Raw genomic sequence first — 21,890 nt, 5'->3', positions numbered from 1 at the left:
GATGCTCTAAGTCCTTTGTGGCTCTCATAGTCTTTGCTTTTGTGTGGAGGGTTAGACAGGTCTGGGTTCAGATCTCAGACCAGTCCCATGCCCTCTCCGCTGCAATTTCCTCCTCTCTTGAAGGGGGATAACATCAGTGTCTACCTCAGAAGGGTGCAGAGATCAGGAGAGCGGAAGTGCTGGGAGTGGACAGCCCAGAGGCTGCCTCGGTTGCCATCATTTGCTTTTTTTTTCAATTGAAGTATACTTGATTTACAATGTTGTGTTAATTTCTGCTCTACAGCAGAGTGACTCATACATATATTTATACATTCTTTTTCATTGTTGTTTATCTCAGGATGTTGAATATAGTTTCCTGCGCTATACAGTAGGACCTAGTTGTTTATCCATTCAATGTATAATAGTTTGCATCTACTAATCCCAAACTCCCAGTCCATCCTTCAGTTGCCATCATTTGAATGGGCATCTCCCAAAGTTCTTATATGTGGCCACGGCTATTTCCAAGCCCCGCCGGGCATACACCTTTAAGGTATAGCAACCTGTGTCCACAGAGGAAGATGGACTGAAGAGGCAGGTCAAGCTCTCTGATCGAAGGATACAATGCAAAGCAGAGAAGTTGAAATATCCAGTGTCAATGAGTATTGGGGTTTGTCAATAGAGAGTAAATATCTAGAAAAACGTGAGTAAACTGGAGAGCCTAACTGACTTGGGGTAGGGTAGGGTGTTTTGAAATACCTTCATTTTCTGATTTTAATTGTTTTTCCTGTTTTGAGGTGGTTACGTGGAAGTGTGGGCCATTTGGGTCATGAGTACTTTGGGGTTTTTATTTGAAACTTAAAAAAAAAAAAAAATCAGCCTACGGCAGGTTTTTTTTTTTTTTTGGAGGGACTAAAGATAAAGCCATGAAGAGCTTCCCTGGTGGTGCCGTGGTTGAGAGTCCACCTGCCGATGCAGGGGACACGGGTTCGTGCCCCGGTCCGGGAAGATCCCACATGCCGCGGAGCGGCTGGGCCCGTGAGCCATGGCCGCTGAGCCTGCGCGTCCGGAGCCTGTGCCCCGCAACGGGAGAGGCCACAACAGTGAGAGGCCTGCATACCGCAAAAAAAAAAAAAAAAAAAAAGATAAAGCCATGAAGAAGCTTCTGGAAACTCTGAAGAACTAAGAATTTTGTTCATCTATTTTATTTATGAAAAAAATTTTTTGTTGTTGTTGAAGTATAGTTGATTTACAATATTATGTTAGTTTCAGGTGTACAGCAAAGTGATTCAGTTATACATATACATATACTCTTTTCCATATTTTTTCCGTTATAGATTATTACAAGATATTGAATATATATATTTTAAAATTATTGTTGAAATGTTGTTGAATGTATAGTTAGAGGACTAACCAGCTAACCAGTGCCCTCAGGCAAGGCTGCTTACGCGACTGCAGGGAAAGGTTACTGTTCACTTTGTGGCCGCCTGGATGGCGCCCCCTGGACGTGTGGCCCTAGCTGTGCCTTTAGAAGAGAATTCCTTTGCATTTATTTTATTTCTAATTTTTCGGGTTTGCTATCCACATAAGCTACATTTACTACTATTGCAATGCTTGCTAGGCAGTGTGTCGGGTCTTTTTTATTTATTATAACTACTTGGAGAAGCCAAGTTCATTCATTCACTCATTCTAACTGGAATCAGATTGCCTGGGTTCAAGTCGCCAGCTGTGGCACCTTGGGCGATAGACATCTCTGCGTCTTCTTTCCTTATCTGTATTACGGAAATAAAACAGTAGGATTGCTGCCACGATTAAATGAGACAGAGGCAAATACCTTATCAGAAGAGGTAAATACCTTATCAGAAGGAAACTTACTTAGGGTCACAGGGCATCTGCGTCTTTCCTGTCTTGGAGGCCCTTATTTTAGCTGGGGACCCAGGTGGTTCCAAGTGTGTTGTAGAAGCTCACTGAGGGGAGGGGAGGCATGGAGCAGACACGTCCCTGGAAGTATAGGTGAAAGAATAAGCAAAAACCGGAAATTGGAAGCCAAAAGTTGACTGCGGGGGCTTTTACCAGGCACCGTGGTGACGTCTGACTCACATTTTAAATAACCCATATTTTCCACTACTTCCCTATTGTGTGCGTATTCCAGCATGTGAATTGCTTGCAAGTTTTTCCCAGCTGCCAGTCTGTAGGGGGGATGCCATCCTGGAATTGTTCTACTCCAGTCCGGGGAGCTGGGGAGCCAAGAGGTTTCTTAAAGTCTCGGGCCACACTCTCCCGGCGCCCAAGGTCAGCGGAGGCTGCGCTACTGGCTGGTCCGGGGCGGGGTGGGGGGGAGGCGGGACCCGGTGTGGGAGATGGCGGGGTCCGTGTCCTGTCCCGGGACAGGAGGCGGGGCTCGGTCAGGGGGCGGGACCTCTAGGGAGGCGGGGTCCGCTTGGTCGGGGCGGGGCCTGGGCGGGCGCGTCTGCCCCGGACACAGGAGGTCAGGACGCCTTTCGGGATGGAGGAAGATCCGCGCCGAGTTGGGCTTCTGCAGGGTGGTGCGCCGCCCGGCCCGAGGCGCTCTACGACCGCGCTTCCGCCTCCCTGTCGCTACCTGGCTGGGCCCCGGGACAGGGGTCTGCCTCACAGGGGTAGGGGGTGCATGCTGTGTATCCGAGCAGGAGCCTGGTGGGCGGCGGGAGGGTCAACATGAGTCCCGCCAAGGGCAAGGTCTGTTTCCCCGATCGCAAAGTAAAGTAAGTAAGACTTCAACTTTGATGACCGTTGTTATCTTTTTTTAAAAGAAATTTTATTGGGGGATAATTGACTTACAATGTTGTGTTAGTTTCAGGTGTACAGCAAGTTATCTTTTTATAAACTCCTGCAGGGTCCCTCCCACCCCCCACTTCCCGCCCCCAGCCGAAGAAAGGCCGGCTTCAGTTTGGCAGCTGGGGAGATGGAGCCTGCCTCACAAACTCTAGCTGGTCTTGACGGTGCAGGTGGTTGCCAGATTTGGCAGAGATGTTGATTGGAGAAGGGCTCTCGGGAGCGCACAGGTGCCTCAAGGTTGGCTGGCTGGCTGGGCCCACGCTTTCCCCCTCCTCCTCCCCTTAGCCTCGATAAAGGTGATGGTTGCCTGATGGCAGGTCGTTTTGAAGCCTGGTGATCGTGAAGCCCGGGGCGAATCCACGTACCCTTGGGCAGGCATCCCACTTACGGTTATTTTCTGAGCAGTTTAAGTGTAGGCATTTCTGTGCCTGAGCCCTTCTTAGCACCACCTGCTTCATTTCATTTCTTTTTTTTTTTTTTTTTGTCTTCATTTTATTGCATTTTTTAAGGTTACCAAAGTGATGCTAAATGTGTTTGTTGTTGAAAATTCAGAAAATTATAGATAAGCAAAAAGGAAGAACAAACTCACCCATACACCTCCCCTCCATTTGATCTTTATTAACAGCTGCTCTATAGTCTTTCAGCCTTTTTTTATTTTTGGTGCAGGTGTGCTTTAATTTATGAACTCGAATCATACAGAACCCTATATTGTAACTTGCTCTTTCACTGGGCATTAAGTAGTCTACCAGTGGACTCAGCTCACTGTGGCCCACAGCCTGTTTTTGTGTGGCCTGCGAGCAAAGAATAGTTTGTAACTTACTTACTTACTTATTTATATGTTTTTTGGCTGTGCTGGGTCTTTGTTGCTTCGCGCAGGTTTTTCTCTCTAGTTGCTGCGAGTGGAGCTACTCTTCATTGTGGTGCACGGGCTTCGCATTGCGGCGGCTTATCTTTGTTGCGGAGCACGGGCTCTAGGCGCGCAGGCTCAGTAGTTGTGGCTCGCGGACTCTAGAACGCAGGCTCGGTAGTTGGGCGCAGGGGCTTAGCTGCTCCACGGCATGGGGGATCTTCCCGGACTAGGGATTGAACCCGTGTCCGCTGCATTGGCGGGTGGATTCTTAACCACTGCGCCACCAGGGAAGTCCCAGTTTTTAACTTTTAAATGGTTGAAAAAAAAAATCAGGGAATTCCCTGGCGGTCCGGCAGTTAGCATGCTTTCACTGTGGCGGCCTGGGTTCAATTCCTGGTCAGGGAACTAAGATCCTGCAAGCAGCGCGGCATGGCGGAAAAAAAAAAAAAAAAAAAGAAAAAGGACAGTTGAAAAAATTCAAAAGAAGGCTACTATTTAGTGAGATGTGAAAATTACATGAAGTTCAGATTTCAATGTCTACAAATAAGGTTTTACTGAAACATAGCCACGTTATGTATCGTCTGTGGCTGCTTTTGTGCTTCAAGGGCAGTATTTAGTAGTGGAATAGAGACTGAATGGACTCCAACACCTGAAGTATTTACTGTCTGGTCCTTTACAGAAAGCATTTGCCGACGCTTGTTCCGCATGGTGCATTCTAGGGGTCCATAGTGTTCCTTTAAATGGATACACTTTAAAATTTATAAACAGTCTCCTACAGAGAGTGGATATTTGAGCTCTTTCTCTCTTCTTGTTATTATAACTAACACAGTGAAGAGCAGCCTTGTAGCTAAGCCTCTCCCTATCCTTTGTTCTTTTCCCAGGATGTATCCATCTGGTCCATAAACATTACCTGACTATCTCCTGAGTGTAAGGCCTGCATCTGGATCCAGGAAGGGACACAAAACTGTTTGGGAAACATGACTTCTGCCTTTTAGGAACTCTTTTTTCTTTTTCTTTTTTTTTAAATTTATTTATTTTGGCTGCGCTGGGTCTTTGTTGCAGCTTGTGGGCTCTTTTTTGTGGCTTTTGGGCTCGTTTTTGCAGCGCGCGGGCCTCTCTAGTTGTGGCATGTGGGATCTTAGTTCCCCGACCAGGGATCGAACCTGGGCCCCCTGCATTGGGAGCATGGAGTCTTAACCACTGGACCACCAGGGAAGTCCCTAGGAACTCTTGATCTAATGGGGGAAGCAGGTGTTTTCTTAGTAATTCAAATTCAAGGCCCATGGGAGCAACAGTAATTAACTGCTACCCTTCATGGGGTGCTTTCAGGATGCCAGGCTGAACACTTTGTACGTGTGATCTCATGCCAAGTTTACAACAGCACCATGGGACACTCAGTGGGTGCTGTCATCTCCATTTTACAGATGAGGAAACTGAGGATGTCAGTGCTGGTGATAGCGTAACGGGGATTCCGCTCAGGCTCTTGCCCAAAGGGCTCTTCATGGGCAGCCAGGTTTTAATGCATAATGTGCTTGAATAGACTCTTTCCAAATATAAGCCCTTCCTAATGTTGGACTAGTCAGAAGACTAAAGGACTCGACTGGTAACTAGTTACTGTGGCTGGTGAGCGTGCCAGGGAAGTGAAGCCTCTTAGAGCCAGAAGGGCCTCAGTGGTTGTTTAGTTTCTCGGATGCAGGGTTCAGAGAGGGCAAGAGATCCAGATGTGTGGCCAGCCCACCAGGAGGGAGGCTGACCCTCCAGTTTTTTTGGGTTTTCCGCAGAGGAGACTAACAGAGCCTTCAGGGGCACCCTCCTTGGAGTGCTCAGAGCATGTCTGAGCAAAGGGCCCACAGAAGGATAGGGGTCCCAGATTTGAATCAGAGTCATTCTTGTGCGCTGAGTTTTTCGTGGAGCATGGTAGTCACATTCCTTCCACATTTGGAGCCTTGATCTAACCCATCTGGCCAAAACCCTCAAGTCTTACCGGAACAAAAGCAGGCCATGTGGTCTACAAAGGATACCTTTTTTCTGATCTATAAAACTATTAGCACAAAAAGTTTAACCTATAACTCTTGAATCACACTTAATTGTACACTTTAATCCAAAAGAATAGCTTTCACAAACCACTTTATTTTTTATTTTTATTTTTTAAAATTTATTTTTATTTATTTATTTTTGGCTGCATTGGGTCTTTGTTGTCGCATGCGGGCTTTCTCTAGTTGCGGTGAGGGGAGGCTACTCTTCGTTGTGGTGCGTGGGCTTCTCATTGCGGTGGCTTCTCTTCTGTTGCAGAGAACAGTCTCTAGATGCATGGGCTTCAGTAGTTGTGGTGCGTGGGCTCAGTAGTTGTGGCTCGCGGGCTTAGTTGCTCTGCGGCATGTGGGGTCTTCCTGGGCCGGGCTTGAACCCATGTCCCCTGCATGGGTAGGCGGATTCTTAACTGCTGCGCCACCAGGGAAGCCCCGACACAAACCACTGTAATCCAAAAGAATGAACTTGCACGAAATTGGAATTGTCCCGGCAAGTTCAGACCATGTGACCACTGTATATATAATAATAGGAAGATGCTTTATTGGGTCACTGTATGGCTCCTCTCTTAGCTTAAAGTCGCTAAAAAGATGGAGATAGACAGCTGCACTCTGCCGCTGAGCTCTGTAGTCTTGAAAAGTGCCGTCAACCCTTTGAACCCCGGTTTCCTCCTCTATCAATGGGGCTGATTCTAATTGGCCTTTCCAGGGGTTCTTATGCCTAGCACTCAGGGCCGTGGGTGCGGTCCTAAGTCAGCACAAACATTTGCACAACTGATAACAGTGATGACAGAATTCTGTTGCGAAAGAGGCCTATGCAGTTAAGACGCATTTGGGATCCTGTCCTGGAGGCCTGGACCATCTACTAAGGAACCAGAAATAATAGGCAGGCAAGGTCCCAAGTGCTGGCCAGCATTCCTTGGTGTGCAAACAGGGCCAGAGTTCAGAGAACAGAGAAGTGAATGTGGGTCGGAGTGGTTGGAGGACATCTCAAGAAGAGACTTGAGTCTCTGTTGGGATGAAATAAAGTTGAGGACCGGAAGGCAGAAGAGTCTGGTCTTCAGTGAGCCCCACAATATCCCGTTATGATGTCACTGCCGAGGGAATCCTGCTCAGGACCGAGGCCCGCTGCCCATGTTGAAATGTTGGTTGTTGATCTGTGGGTAGTCTCACTCCTATGTCATGCACATTAGAATTTCCTGAGGGGCTTTTGAAAAACCAAAGTCTGCAAAGTTTTTTTTTTTTTTTTTTTTGCGGTACGTGGGCCTCTCACTGTTGTAGCCTCTCCCGTTGCGGAGCACAGGCTCCAGACGCGCAGGCCCAGCGCCCATGGCTCACGGGCCCAGCCGCTCAGCGGCATGTGGGATCTTCCCGGACCAGGGCACGAACCCGCGTCCCCTGCATCGGCAGGTGGACTCTCAACCACTGCGCAACCAGGGGGGCCCTGCAAACTTTTCATAAAGGGCCAAATAATCAATCTTTTCGGCATTGTGACAGTATGGTCTCTGTCACAGCTACTCAGCCCTGCCTTTTACTGCCCCAGCTCCCACAGGCAATGTGTAATTGAATGGGCCTGAGTGTATTCCAGTCATGATTTACAGACACTGAAAGTTGAATTTCATATAATTTGCACGTGTCACAAGGTATGCTTCTTTTTCAACCATTCAAAAATGTAAAAACCTTTATTAGTTTGTGGGAGGTACAGAAGCAGGTGACAGACTGGATTATTTGGCCCTTGGGCCCTAGTTTGCTGACCCCTGGCCCAGCCAAAGTGGCCATCTCTGGAGGCACCGAGGGGGCAGTTGGCCTGCGAAATTTCCAAGCGTCCACTTATCTGGGGGTCCAAAGATGAGTTCAAAGCTATCGACCTTTCCTGGGCTATGCAATGTCCTTTCTTGCTTACTTGCTGGGTGATGATAGTAAGGCCTTTACTTCCATCAGGGCATCAGCTCAGAGCAGTGACCATCCCTGTTTTATGAAAGAAATGGTAGGGTAAGGGATTTAAGAGCTGGTTAATGCCAGAGCCTTAGCCTGGTGGCCTCACACTGGGGCTTTTATACTGGCTCCCATGCAGAGAGGCACCTCAGCTAAAGCTCTTTCCTGCAGGCTGGGCCCAGTGGTGAACCCTGGACACACGCTCTAGGCGGCAGATCCTATTCATATTATAAATATTTACATCCTATCAGGGAGGCAAGGCACAGAATATTGAAGCAACTTTCCCAAGATTACACAGGTCATAAGTAGTAGATTTTGGATTCAAAGCCTGGGAGGACGGTTCTAGTCTACTGGGCTTTCTCACTTGTGGCACTGTTCACATTTGGGGCCCTGTAATTCTTTGTTGAGGGCTGTCCTGGGCTCTGCAGGGTGTTGAGTGGCATCCAGGCTTTTTATCCACTAGATGCCAGGAGTACACTCCACTCTGTGATGACCAAAAATGGCTGCAGACAGTGCTGTGCGTCCCCAAGGGAGCAAAGTTGCACCCAGTTGAGAACCCCGGATTACCATATTGTCTCTCAAATGTTAAGTGCTTGTTTTTGAAAGTCCAGACCATAGAGTTACTTCCATTTATCTCAGATAGCTTTGTGCCTTGAAATTAGATCCCAGGGGTCAGATAGAATTGGATTGGAAGCCCAGCTCTGCCACTTGCCAGCTGTGTGACTTGAGGTCAGTGGGCCTCTCTGAGCCTCCGTTTCTTCATCGTGAGCAGGAGATGATGGTCTCCCCTGCATAAGGCTGTGGGGATTCAGGGAGGAGCCCCCCTGTGCCCAATATATGGTGACATTTGAGGATGTTTATTCCTTCCTTCCCAGTGCAGTCCTGCCTGGTCTCACGCCTGGGCAGCTCATGGTGTTGGGTGTTTGGCTGACAGCTCTGTTGTGTAGTTGACCGCACCTGAAGCCACTTCCAAAGTCACCGTGGAATATTTCAGCCTCCACACTTGCCTTGGAACGAATACCAGCCAAAGGTCAGTCCCCCAGAGCCAATGTTGATTGGCCTCCAACTTCATCAAAAACAGATAAAAATAGCCACTAGCCTCAGGCTGGCCCCACCGAAGCAAAGCCACACCAGCATTGTGCGTTCACCCGTGTGCTTTGCTGGGATGGGTTTGGGACCCTTCTGGTGGAGGGGCTGTGTCACCAGTTTTGAAGTCAAAATGGCGCCGTGAATGGTTTTTCCCAGGCCACAGAATGGTGTTTGTCTAATGGTTGAGTTTTTCTTTGTTGCTCTTTAGGTCAGATTGCTGAGTTTTAATGTTCTGTGTATAAAAGTGGGATGTCTCAGACTTTCTGAAGCCACAGGATCAAGCCAGCCAGTTGGGGAAGACCATGGACAGAGTGGGGAGGGTGGATGGTTGGGGAGGAGGCCATGGGCAGAGGAGTGGCCTGATGCCGTTCTTGGTTAGATTGGGAGATCAGTAGCCCCTGATCCTCCTGGAATCACTGCATTGAAATAATATAGAGTTTACCGTGTGCCAGATGCCATCTTTTACTTTCTATGTATTGATACGAGCTTATTTAATCCTCGCAATCCAATGAGGTACATGTTATTATCCTCATTTTACAGTGGAAGATACTGAGTGCCTTACCGAATGGATACCAAAATGACCATGGCTTTCAGCGTCCCTATTACAAAGTTAATAGCTTTTTCTTCTGACTGAAAATAATATATCGTGGCAGAAGATTTAACAAAGATAGGCAAAGAGGAGAAAACAGAAACCACCCATAATTCAACCACTTTGAGAAAGCTGCTGTTAACATTTTGGTATCTGTTTCCCTAGATCAGGGGTCTGCAAACGATGGCCCTCAGGCCGAATGCCTGTTTTCTAAAGAAATAAAGAAAGTAAAGTTTTTGGGCTTCCCTGGTGGCGCAGTGGTTGAGAGTCCGCCTGCCGTTGCAGGGGACACGGGTTCGTGCCCCGGTCCGGGAAGATCCCACATGCCGCTGAGCCTGTGCGTCTGGAGCCTGTGCTCCGCAGCGGGAGAGACCACAACAGTGAAAGGCCCGTGTACCGCAAAAAAAAAAAAAAAGAAAGAAAGAAAGTTCTTAAAAACAAACTGAACTGCTTGTTGGTTAATGGAATGTAATTATGATGAAAGCACTGTTCATATTTGTAAGATCATATTGACCTTCAGAGTCCTTTGCTAAGTCCTGTTTCGTTTCAGCAGTTCAGTCCTAGGAGGTTTTAGAAGAAAAGCTGCTTGCAGTTTGTGGGAGGCAGGAAGGCCAGTTCAGGGGCCGGAAATCATTTGTTCATTTGTTTGTTCTTTTGGACAACATGCATAAGCCTTGTTGAACGGAGACAGTCTTAATTGAAAATACAAATCCTGTGGTGGCATAGCATCATTATCGGTTTCTGTCATTCATTTCTGGTTTTGTTTCCCGGCCAACAAGTCCGTTTTTTCGTTTCTGATAGGCAGGGCTTGGGTTGGGGCAGGGGTGAGGGGGACAGACTGCAGGTTTGTAGAGGCTTTTCCCACGGGGAACTGTCCTGCATGGATAGACTTTATACAACAGAAAATGCCCACACCCAACATTTCCTGGTGTGATGGAAAGAGCCCCAGTCCCGCTGACTTGCTGGGTGATTCCCTTTGCCTGACGGGACCTCAGTTTGCCCATCTGTAAACTGGGCTTTCTCTCCCCAAAGTGGCTTATTGGCTTCCAGCTTTGCTTTTCCCGGTGACGTGCTGGCAGTGTTCCTTAGGGTCTATCAGTTCTTTTTTTTTTTTCAAATATTTATTTATTTATTTGGCTGCACCGGGTCTTAGTTGCGGCACGTGGGATCTTCGTTGCTGCGTGTGGGATCTTTTGTTGCAGGATGCGAACTCCTAGTTGCAGCATGTGGGATCTAGTTCCCTGACTAGGGATCGAACCCAGGCCCCCTGCATTGGGAGCACAGAGTCTTAGCCACTGGACCACCAGGGAAGTCCCGGGTCTATCAGTTCTTCACCAAAACTTTTGGCCCCCAAACCCACTCAGCCCCAGCCTCCCAAAATGCCTGGTGGCACAGTTGCTGGATGCACCCCTGGGTGGCGAACCTCTAACTTAATGCCTGGCAGGTGGCTTGGCAGGTGGCTATCTCCCTGCTTGAATAGCCCATTTCCGGGTTGAGAGAGTGGGCTGAATGCCTGATCCTGCACCTGTGAAAACCCCACCAAATGACAGCAGAGATTTTCTTTTTTTTTTTTTTTTTTCCATACGCGGGCCTCTCACTGTCGCGGCCTCTTCCGTGGCAGAGCACAGGCTCAGCGACCATGGCTCATGGGCCCAGCTGCTCTGCGGCATGTGGGATCTTCCCGGACTGGGGCATGAACCCGTGTCCCCTGCATCGGCAGGTGGACTCCCAACCACTGCGCCACCAGGGAAGCCCAACAGAGATTTTCTTAAAGAGCTGGAAACCCATCAGGTCCTGGAAGAACAGGAGGGGAAGTTAGCAGCAACATTTTGGAAGCCAGAAAAGCAGAAGAACAAGCAGCCACTGGCTGAGCAGAACCAAGATGGCTGAGCCGTAAGGCAGCAGTGAGGGAAGCTGAGAACCTGTACCCCAGAAGGCACAGGGATTGGCAACATTGGGTGCCTCCGCGTCTGGGAGCATCTACATGAGAAGGATTGGGTGAAAGAATCCCAGACCCCTCATCTGCTCCAGGTGGCTGGGAGCTTCCCACTTCCACCCCAGTAGCAGGCAGGCGGTTTGATCTCTGGAGAGGGAAAGGCAGAGGGTCTTTGGGCTGGAGACCGATGGGCACTATGGAGCCCAAACCGGAGGATGGGTGCTGTGTGCGTGCTGAATCCTGAAAGCTGCTCTGCCCCCCAGACCTGTCCCAACACTTCTCCCACTTCCCCCTGGTCCCTAGGCTCCTGGCCAACCTTTATCCTCCAGGCAGAAGACCCCAAAACTTTTCCTTACTGGGAGAATTGGACCAGCCAGGGAGGATGACTCTAAAAATACTTGGGGTTCCCCAACACACAGTCCTCCCAGATCACCCTGCATTGAGGTCAGGGTCTAGTGACCCCAGCACATGCTCAGTACTTCTCATCAGCCCTCTAGTTCCTGCTCTTGGTCATGAGGAAGCAACCACAGCTTATGAAACATTTGGGTGCAGTTTCTGAGATGGAAGGCAGGCCCCAAACATACCAACAAAGGGGACACAGGAAACGTGGGAGACACAGAAACCACATCAGGAGAAGAGAACTTGGAGAAGCTATCATAAATACCCTCATCGGGGGCAGGGAGGATATTATACACATAGGAACAGGATGTATAGAAAAGGGGATATTGACAGACCAAAACCAAGCTCTTAGGTGTTAAAGACTCCACTGAACAGTTAGGAGATAAGGCTGAGGGAATCGCCCAGAAGGTAGAAGAAAAGAGAGAGAAAATAGGAGAGGGGAAAAATACATAAACTAGTGGGCAGTCCAGGAATTTCAACATCCAGGTAATAGGAGAGAATGGAGAAAAAAGGCAGGGAAGTCACCAAGGACATTTTTTTTTTTTTTTTTTTCCGGTATGCGGGCTTCTCACTGTTGTGGCCTCTCCCATTGCGGAGCACAGGCTCCGGATGCGCAGCCTCAGCGGCCATGGCTCATGGGCTTAGCCGCTCTGCGGCATGTGGGATCTTCCTGGACCGGGGCACGAACCCGTGTCGTCTGCATTGGCAGGCAGAGTCTCAACCACTGCGCCACCAGGGAAGCCCACCAAGGACATATTTGAAGATAAATTCCCAGACCTCAGTTTCTAGATTGAAGGAGCGTGACAGCTTCCCAGCCTTACTGATGGAAGTAGGCACACACCTCAGCGCATCACTAAAATCATCCCCTAAAATTGTAGAATACTGGGGCAAAGAGAAGATCCTATAAGCTTCTGGTTATGAAAAACAGGTCACCTACAAAAGGATCAAGGATCATCATGGCTCTGGTTCTAGCATTCTTGGAAGCCACAACAACAGTGACATAAGGCTTCCAAAATTCTAAAGGAGAAGGTTTTCCCTCTTAGAATTCCATGCACAGCCAAATGATCGGGTCCAATGTGATGGCAGAGGAAGACAGTTTTAGAACATGCAAGGCCACAAAACGTTTACTCCCCTGAACACCTTTTCTTAGAAAGCTACTGAAGGATGTCTTCCATTGAAACAAGAGAGTAAAGCAAAGAGGAGCAAGACACGGAGGACAGAAAGAAGGGATCCGAGAGAGCCAAAAGGAGTCTCCGAGGTGATAGTGGCAAGGGAACCCTATGCAGCCAGGCTAAGACAGGCATGTTGGGGGCATTATTGTCATGTGTCCTGCTATTGTACCATCTTTTTAACTGGATGAAACTACTGGCAGATATACCCCAGGAAAACATGGGAGTCCATCAAGAAAGAGGGAGCCATGTGGTCCCTCATTCAGGATCAAACCCCAAGGAAATGCAAAGGGAATCCTAAGGATGCCAGTGAAGGGAAGTCCCAGTTGATGGTTGCCTAGGGGTTTAGAGAACAGCGTCTGGATGAAAGGAGAGTCGAGCCCTTCAGGAATGATGTGGTCCATGGAAAACAATGGAACTGATCAATTATCTTATGTGTACTAAGAGGCTGAGGAGTGAGATGAATTAGCAACAGATGCAAGGAAAACCAAACCAAGGAAAAAAAATCACTACAGGAAAAAAAAAAAAGGAACATCTGGTATACCACAGCCCCTCACCTGTGAATAATGATCCCAGACTCATAAAACACCAAATACTGAATTTACCAAATTGCAGTATACCTGTATTGAGAGGTTGGGGAAAGGGGAGCAGATGGGATGGCTGCTTAAGAGCACTAATTCCACATCTGTCAAGATAAGTTCATAGATGGATGGTGTCTTAAATGGATGACTCACGAGATAATGTATACACATTGTTCAGAACCATGGAGATGTGTAAATGCCAGAAAGAGTCAAACGTGATTTCCTCTGGGGTGGGGTTCTAGAGGGGGATGGGGCAAGGACCCTCTATTTGTTATACATTTTTTTGTTTTCAGTTTTTTCAAAAAATTTGATATACACGTACAGAAAAGCACATGAAAGATACAAACTGTTGAACAAGTGTAAAGTATTAGAATGTGGGAACTTCCCCGATCATAAACTTGCACCCCTGTTCTAAGCTTTTTTGTATTATTTGAGCTCCTAAATTATGGGCATATAAAGTAAGAATGACTCTAAGATGAAAAATGTGATCGTGCAGCTTGGAGCAGGTCAGGGGGTCGTTCCTACTTCATTTGTGATCTGACCTCTCGAGTTTCCTAGTAAAGTGTTTCAGGCTCCCCGGAGAGGGACTGCAACGCAGCTGGGGTCTGGTGGGCTTTGGCTTCTCTGTGGATGTGCATTTCATAGCTGCCGGGTGCCCGACCCCCTCCCCGGGCATCCCAGACCTGCTTGCTCACGGGTCAGTCCTGTTCCCTGGCAGGCCCAGCATGTCTGGACTCCACCTGGCGAGAAGAGGCCGAGAACAGAAGAAGCCGGACCTGCACAGAGACTTTACCGTGGCTTCCCCTGCCGAGTTCGTCGTGCGCTTTGGGGGGGATCGGGTCATCGAGAAGGTACAGATGGGATCCCGGCACTCGGTGTGGGGTGAGGTGGGCCAACCAGCCTCAGGCTGCAGAGAAAAAGTCCTGCCCCTTTGTGAGCACTTGCAAAGGGCTGGGCGCTGGGGTTCATCAGCTTTTCACCCTCACGACAGCTTAAGTGACAGGTGCGTGACCCCATGTCACAGAGGAGGAGACTGGGGCCTCTGAGAAGGGTGGGGAGGCAAAGACCCTTCGTGCAGGGGGCTGCTTTCTGGGTTTCTAGGAGGGGAGCCTAAAACCCAGCCCTGCCCTCTCGAGGGGTATAGCTCCTTACAGGAGAGCAGACCCAGATACTAGAATGACAGGGATGGAAGGAAACAGCTAAAATTGGTGGTTTGTGAAGGCTTTTCACACTGTTTCCTGTTCTAGCTGGTAAAGGCCCTGACCTCGTGCTGTTTGATCATTCCCGTCGTATTCACAGAGAAGCTAGAGCTCAGGGATCTGACATTGGTTGTCCAAAGTCACGTAGGTAGTAAGTGCTGAAGTCAGGACTTGAACCCAGCTCAGTTTGACTGAAAGGCCTTTTGCTTTTCCATTTTATTTGAGGGTGGTAATAATAATGATAACAACAACAACAATGGCGCCAGCTACCATTGATTGAGGGTCTCCTCTGGGCCAGGCATCCTGTTAACTGCTTACATTGTTGTGTCTCATTGAACCATCCCCACAGCGTTGTCAGTGGGTATTACTTTACAGATGAGGAAACTGAGGCCCAGACAGGGGAAGCGGCTTGCCTGGGTCTCACAGCTAATCAGTGGCGGAGCTGGAATTTGAAACCAGAGCCCATGCCCTCACCCCAGCATCCTAAGTACAGCATTGAGCCACAGAGACTCATATAGGTTCCCCAACCTGGCTGCCACCAGTCTCCCTGGCTGAAAATGCACACACCCACACGACCCCCACCCGCCCCGCCCCAAAGCCTTGATCTGATAATTAGGTTGAGGAAGCATAGCCCAGCCGTTCTGTCATCACTCATGGGAGGCATTTTTGAAAGGCGATAAGGAACGCAAAAACTACGGTGGCCACTCGCGGGATGTGATGTTTGGGCTCACATTCCCTTCTGTAAAATAGAGGCGATCACATCCCAAATCTCCAGTGGGACTTGTCCTTCGGGGCCATCATGAAGATTAGTCAGAGATGGAAGGACCTTAAAATTATGGACTTGGTACAGAAGTTGGAGCTTTGAACCTATACACCTAATTTTTTTTTTTTTTAACAAGAAAACTAGAGCTTGGTTTTATAGAGACCAAACCAGGAGGTTTACCAGTCTGAGCTCCTCATATGAAGATGAAGCACAGAGTGGGAAGGGATCTGCCTAAGGCCACACAGCAAGTTCACAACACAGTGAGAACTGAAACTAGGACCCCTCTGTTGCTGGGGACAGCCAGCCTCACTTTTTTTCTTCCTTCCCAAATCTGGGACCTTTAACCTTCTGGACACAGAAGCAGTCACCAGGACAGTTCAGAGCATAGGTCATGCTGTGGAGGGCCCACCAGTGCCAGCGCTGCCACTTACTAGCTGTTTGATCTTGGGCAAGTGCCTTAACTCCTCTGGGTTTTAATGTCTTTAACCCCAAATAGTGATACAAATACAACCTCTTTCAAAGGGCTGTTGTGAGGTTGAAATGAAATGGTGCCGGTGAAATACACTGTACTGTAGCTTGGTACATACTAAACGCTCAAAAAATGTTACATGAACGTGATGGTGCCAAACAGAGGAATCAACACTCATTAATCCATCCGTCCATCCACCTGGTCATCCATCCTCCCATCATGCATTCAACCATCCATCCATTGGGTCATCCGTTCATGCATCCAGCAGACTTTAAGTACCTGCTCTGTGCTGGGCTGAGTGCCATAGAACTACGAAGAGGGGCCGTGGGAGGCTCACAGAGGTGAGATGAACCCTGGGGCAGCACTCGGCCTCCAGCACAGGTAGCTGTGCAACTCTGGCCCCTCCCTCGTTTTCCCCTGTCCAGGTGCTCATCGCCAACAATGGTATCGCCGCCGTGAAATGCATGCGCTCCATCCGCAGGTGGGCCTATGAGATGTTCCGAAATGAGCGGGCCATCCGGTTTGTAGTCTTGGTAACCCCCGAGGACCTCAAAGCCAACGCAGGTATTGATACTTGGGCCCTGACTTTCTTCCCCTCTGCCACGTCCCCGCGTCCTTACCTGCGCTCACCTCCTTCACCCCACCTGGGCCAAGTCCATCCTGGACCCCAAACAGCATCGCAGGGGACCTCTCCTGAGCTCGTATTTGTTTCCCCTTTCTTTATTTAATTAAAATTTCTGCTGACAACAAGAGTGACCCATATGTCTTATAAAAATGCAAATGGTTAACATGCAAAGCGGAAATCTCGCCTTTGAGAAACGTTACAGTAGGTTGGTGTTTCTTCCTCCATATGTTTTCTTCTTGCACTTGTATGTACTGTTTTTCAATCATTCCTTCATTTTTCTATTTCTTTACCTCTCCATGTCTATTACCATTGATCATTCTGTTAATAACTATTGGACAATTTGCTTTTTTCCCTGAACAATTGTATCCCTTTACAGACCCTGCACACAGCAGCCAAACAGATCTTTTAAAAACACAGCTCAGGTCCCATCAGCCCCCTCCTGTGTCCAGCAACAGCTACCTCAGCCCCCCGAGCCTCCCCAGAGTTCAGGCCCTTGGCTCTGCTCTGCACAGACGTGGCCTCCTTTTTGCTCACTACAGTGAGGACAGGTTTCCTTGTTAGCCCCATTTTACAGATGAGATAATCGAGGCATGAGCGTGTAACTCACTTGCCCGGGGTCATGCAACCAGTATGTGATGCAGGTGGGATTGAAACACTGGGCTGAGTCCACAGCCTTAGGCTGTCGGGTCTCCCATCGTGCTCAGGCTAAAATTCCAGAACCTCACTCAGGCCAATTAAGGCCCACATGACTTGGCCACTGCTGGCCTCCTGGACCCCCATCTCCCGCCTCTAGACATCCATCCCTGGGCCCCAGTCACACTGGCCTCGTCAGTTTTGGCCTCGCTCTTTCCTGTTGCAGAGACTTGGAATGTTCTGGACCTTCTGCTGGCAGTGCTTCCCCGAAGCTCTTTGTACAGCAGGTCTCCACCCCTCCACGCACGACTTGGGTCTCATAGTCCTCCTGGGCAGCGCTGTCAGAGAGCCCCGGTGCTGTTCACACCCTGTAGTTATCATGTCTGTCTCTTGTTTATCTTCTCCAACATGATAGTAAAATTCAGTGAGGAGAGGGTCATGGTCTGACTTCTTGCTTTATAATCTCTGGGACCTCTCCAGTCGCCAGCACAACGTGTTGGGTAAGCATCAGAGGCCGGCGGGCCCGGAAGGAAGCATGGCTCTCGAGTTTCTTTCCAAGTCTGCACATAAAGTTCGACATCATTTCTTTTCAGGTCTTCAAGAATTTCATAGTACAGATGTACCAACTCCCGACTTTTGATTGAGTCTAGCTTTTCACAGTTCAAAACACTGCCCCGTGAACATCCTCTTACATCAGTCTTTGGCCTCGTCGATGAGTGTTTTCTTAGAACGTATTTCTAGAAGTGGGATTCTGGTTTTAAAGAACATGAATATTTTAAAATCAAAACATTGTATTGTATTCAGCTTTGAAAAGGAAGGAAATCCTGTCTCATGTTACAGCAGGGATGAACCTTGAGGATATTATGCTCAGTGAAATAAGCCAGTCAAATACTCTATGATTCCACTTATATGGGGCACCAAGAGTAGTCAGATTCATAGAGACAGAAAGTAGAATGGTGGTTGCCAGGGGCTTCGGGGAGGGGGAGGGGGAATTGTCATTTTATGGGTATCGAGTTTGAGATGCGTGAGATGAAAAAGTTCTGGAGATGTGTTTCACAACAATGTGAATACTCGACAGTACTGAGCTGTACACTTCAAAAATGATTAGATGGTAAATTTTGTTATGTGTTGTTTTTTTTGTTTTGTTTTGTTGTTTTGGGGTACGCGGGCCTCTCACTGTTGTGGCCTCTCCCGTTGCGGAGCACAGGTTCCGGACGCGCAGGCTCAGCGGCCATGGCTCACGGGCCCAGCCGCTCCACGGCATGTGGGATCCTCCCGGACCGGGGCACGAACCCGTGTCCCCTGCATCAGCAAGCGGACTCTTAACCATTGCGCCACCAAGGAAGCCCAGCCCTTCTTTTCTTTTCTCTCCTGTTTAATCCCAGAGTATATCAAGATGGCAGATCAGTACGTCCCCGTCCCAGGAGGGCCCAACAACAACAATTATGCCAACGTGGAGCTGATTGTGGACATTGCCAAGAGGATCCCCGTGCAGGTAAGTCAGATGGGACACCCCAGTCTACCCACGGCGGGGGTGATGCCCTGAGCTCTGGAGCAACCTGATTCCACAGTTTGGAAGGGATGAAGGAGCTGGGTCCTAGGAGACCCTGAAATCCCGGGCTGATGTGACCCAGCAAAGAGCTTCTGGGGTGTGATGGGAGGCGGGTTCTTGAAGAAAGACCTTTGTTCATGCCTCTTTGTGTTTGCAGGCGGTGTGGGCTGGCTGGGGCCATGCTTCTGAAAACCCCAAACTTCCGGAGCTCCTGCACAAGCACGAGATTGCTTTCTTAGGTAGAGTGCGCCTCCATCAGATGCGTGGGAATTGGGGTGTTGATGGGATGCTTGGTGGGTCAGATTCTCTTTAATACAGCCCTGTAAGGAGGGGACCAGTTTGATATCCCCACATCACACTTTCATGGTCAGGAGCAAATGAATCCAGGGGTGGGAGGTCACGTGGATAGGTCGGCCAGCCCAGGGAAATAGGAGCTATTACCATGGTTACCACAGCAGAATAATGCCGGGCAAGCAGAACCCTCTGCTGCTGTTCCTGTTGGCACTGAGATACCAGTCATGTTCAGATTTCTAACTAGGTTTGGAAACCTTTCTGATAAGGCCACACCTTTTCTTGGGCTGTTCTCAGACCTTTGGAATGCCCTCACCCCTTGGGACCAGAGCCTATCATCTCTACTCCTTATTAGGTAAAATGATACTTATTGTCTATGGCATCTGTTTGTTTCAGGATTTGGATTTGAACTTTGTAAACTTTGCTCAGTTACACTATCTGTTACGTGTGATGGGAATCATTTACCATCCCCAATAAATCCCTATCGCTGCTCCTTATCTCTGGGCCCACAGCCCAGACTCGCATATAAAGCAGCTTGGTGCTAAGTCAATACCTGATATTCACCTAAGGGTCTGCCTGGTGACCTGTGCTCGCTGATGTATTCTTTGTCCGCGACCTCTGATTGGCTGTCACATGGGACTCTCATTATCTCTCATGTTTAATTCTGGAGATTGATGGTCCAGCCCCAGAGCCAGCCAACTACAGCCCAGGCCAAACCTGGCCTACTGCCTGCTTTTGTAAATAAAGTTTTATTGAAACACGGCCCTGCCCATTCATTTATGTATTGCTTATGTCTCGTTATAGAAAAAGTTTGCGTGGTCTAGTGTTTTGAGGTGCTGGCTTGCCCCCTTGGTCTAGCTTTTTGCTAGTGAACTTTGTATAGGCCACAGAGCTTAGGTTGTAAATCATGTTTACAATCCACATGTATTGAAAGTTGACTGGTAAAGTAGCAGACTAATAGATTTTTTCTTCCCCAACTTGATGTTAAATCCTTGGAAGCTGGGACTTGGGGACTTTTCTTTGTGCACCTGGTTGGCACCTGGCTTCCAGGGCCTTGTGGCTGACTTGAGTCTGCCTTCCCCTTTGCCCCAATCCCTCAGGCCCTCCCAGCGAGGCCATGTGGGCAGTGGGAGACAAGATCGCCTCCACCATCGTGGCCCAGACGCTGCAGATCCCAACGCTGCCCTGGAGCGGAAGCGGTAAGGGACCCTGAACCTCACGTCGGGGGAACTCCTGGGCCCAATCTTGCTAATGTGAGCAGAGGGGGTGACAGGAGTATAGTTTTTTAATTCTTTCATTAAAAAATTTTTAAATGATCATGAAAGTGGTCCTATGTCATTATAGACAACTTAGAAACTAGGAGAAGTACAGAAAAAGAAATAGAAATCCTTTATAATCGACTGACCCGGTTTTGATCATTTGTTATATTGTTCCAGCCTTTTTTCTAGGCACATCCTTTAAAAAACCAGAGCTCTTACATTTAATAGTTTGTGACTTGTTTTTTCTCACTAATCTTTCTATGTCAGTAAATACACTTTACATTTAAAATGCCTGCATAGGACTATATTATACAGATGTACCATAATTGACTTAACAATCCTCTATAGCTATACATTTAGGTTGTTTCCGACAAATTTTTTTCTAATTTTGAAAATATTACAAGCTTTGATAGTCCTGTACCTAACTCTCTATGTTCATTTTAATCACGTCCTTAGGATAAATTCCTAAAAGTGGAATTTCTAGGATAAATTAAAAAAATAAACAGGAAAAACGTCTCAAGAGTTTCTTATTCAGTTTGATTTTTTTCCTCCAAAGATTGAATTTTAAATTTAGGATGAAAAGTTTGTTTCTGTTTTTGTTTTTTAATCTTCACAGGGTTTTGGAAAGTAATGATTCACATACGAATGACTCCATAGGGTAGAGCTGGAGTTGGGATTGTTTTGGATTCAGGTTAATATGGCTGTTCTTGGTAGACTCAGTCTGAATTTTCTTAAGCTTGGTTTCCCATTCAGGGTTGAGTCAGTCCTTAAGGAAATTAAAATCCACTGCAGGAAGCTGAAGGGCTGTGTCTGAATTCTGCTGGTCCAGAGGCCAGGTCTAGAGTGGCTTTGGTGGGAAGAGGCCCTGTGTTTCTGTGTCGTGTCTATGCTCTTTTGGGGAAGATTCAGTTTTCTTTGTGACCCTCCAGGTCTGACGGTGGAGTGGACAGAAGATAGTCTGCAGCAGGGGCAAAGGATCAGCGTCCCAGAGTACATTTACAACGATGGTTGCGTGAAAGATGTCGATGAGGGCTTGGAGGTAAACACTCCTGGGGGGGTCAGATGCCAGAACCTTCTCATCATCCTGGTAGCAGCGGAAACCTCTAAAGTGGTCTGTTTGTCCTTTGCCCCCAGGCAGCAGAAAAAATTGGTTTTCCCTTGATGATCAAAGCTTCTGAAGGCGGTGGAGGGAAAGGCATCCGGAAGGTGGAGACTGCTGAGGACTTCCCAATACTTTTCAGACAAGTGAGCTGTTCGCGCTGCGTATTTTTCCATGTGTCTTTGGGAATTGTGTTTATTCCGTTGGTGGCCACCAGATTCTTTCCACTAACATTACTGTGTCACAAGAGGACACTTGCGGGAGCTGCAATATTGCTGTGTTGTGTTGCAAAACAAATGTATACATTTTGACTTGCAGAAGTCCGAGGTTTTTGTTGATCTGTACACTGTTTCCTTAAGATGGTTTGATTCTATGAACCGGTGTGTCTCTAAAGGATTTCAGAGGTATCTGTTTGTGAGAATATCTGTTTGTGTCAATATTTGTCTATCGAGAGATGGGCTAGTTTGTACATTTTAGCAGTTTCAGTATTTCTAACATTTCTAGACAATTGATTTTTATTGTCTGAACGAATCGTATATTTACTTATTTGTAGCTGGTTTTCCACTTTTAAAACATTATACGCAGGGGGTGGGGGAAGGGATAAATTAGGAGCCTGCGATTAACATATACAC

The 21,890-nt window shown here is 48.0% G+C and overlaps 1 protein-coding gene and 1 non-coding gene across 17 annotated transcripts in view; one reads left to right on the top strand and one right to left on the bottom strand.

Moving 5' to 3' along the window:
* The window catches only part of ACACB (acetyl-CoA carboxylase beta), a 139,890-nt gene that overhangs the window by 48,459 nt on the left and 69,541 nt on the right, over positions 1 to 21,890 (top strand). For 13 of the 16 annotated variants that reach the window (XM_073790211.1, XM_073790216.1, XM_073790215.1 and 10 more), the window contains exons 3-9: positions 14,087 to 14,219; positions 16,225 to 16,363; positions 18,443 to 18,552; positions 18,767 to 18,848; positions 20,001 to 20,099; positions 21,089 to 21,198; positions 21,294 to 21,404. In XM_073790211.1, the coding sequence (XP_073646312.1) occupies positions 14,087 to 14,219; positions 16,225 to 16,363; positions 18,443 to 18,552; positions 18,767 to 18,848; positions 20,001 to 20,099; positions 21,089 to 21,198; positions 21,294 to 21,404 (784 nt within the window). Of the gene's footprint in view, positions 1 to 2,473; positions 2,721 to 8,480; positions 8,636 to 14,086; positions 14,220 to 16,224; positions 16,364 to 18,442; positions 18,553 to 18,766; positions 18,849 to 20,000; positions 20,100 to 21,088; positions 21,199 to 21,293; positions 21,405 to 21,890 lie in introns of those variants that run through there. The other 3 variants (XM_033837078.2, XM_033837077.2, XM_073790218.1) reach the window with 3 other exon arrangements.
* On the bottom strand, positions 4,786 to 4,858 carry TRNAW-CCA (transfer RNA tryptophan (anticodon CCA)). Its single transcript has one exon. It is a non-coding gene; the product is annotated as a tRNA-Trp (tRNA).

Source organism: Tursiops truncatus, chromosome 13 (genome assembly GCF_011762595.2).
Source record: "Tursiops truncatus isolate mTurTru1 chromosome 13, mTurTru1.mat.Y, whole genome shotgun sequence".
Taxonomy (NCBI): Eukaryota; Metazoa; Chordata; class Mammalia; order Artiodactyla; family Delphinidae; genus Tursiops; species Tursiops truncatus.
The sequence above is the reverse complement of the archived record's forward strand: the minus strand, read 5'-3'. Positions and strand labels throughout refer to the sequence as shown.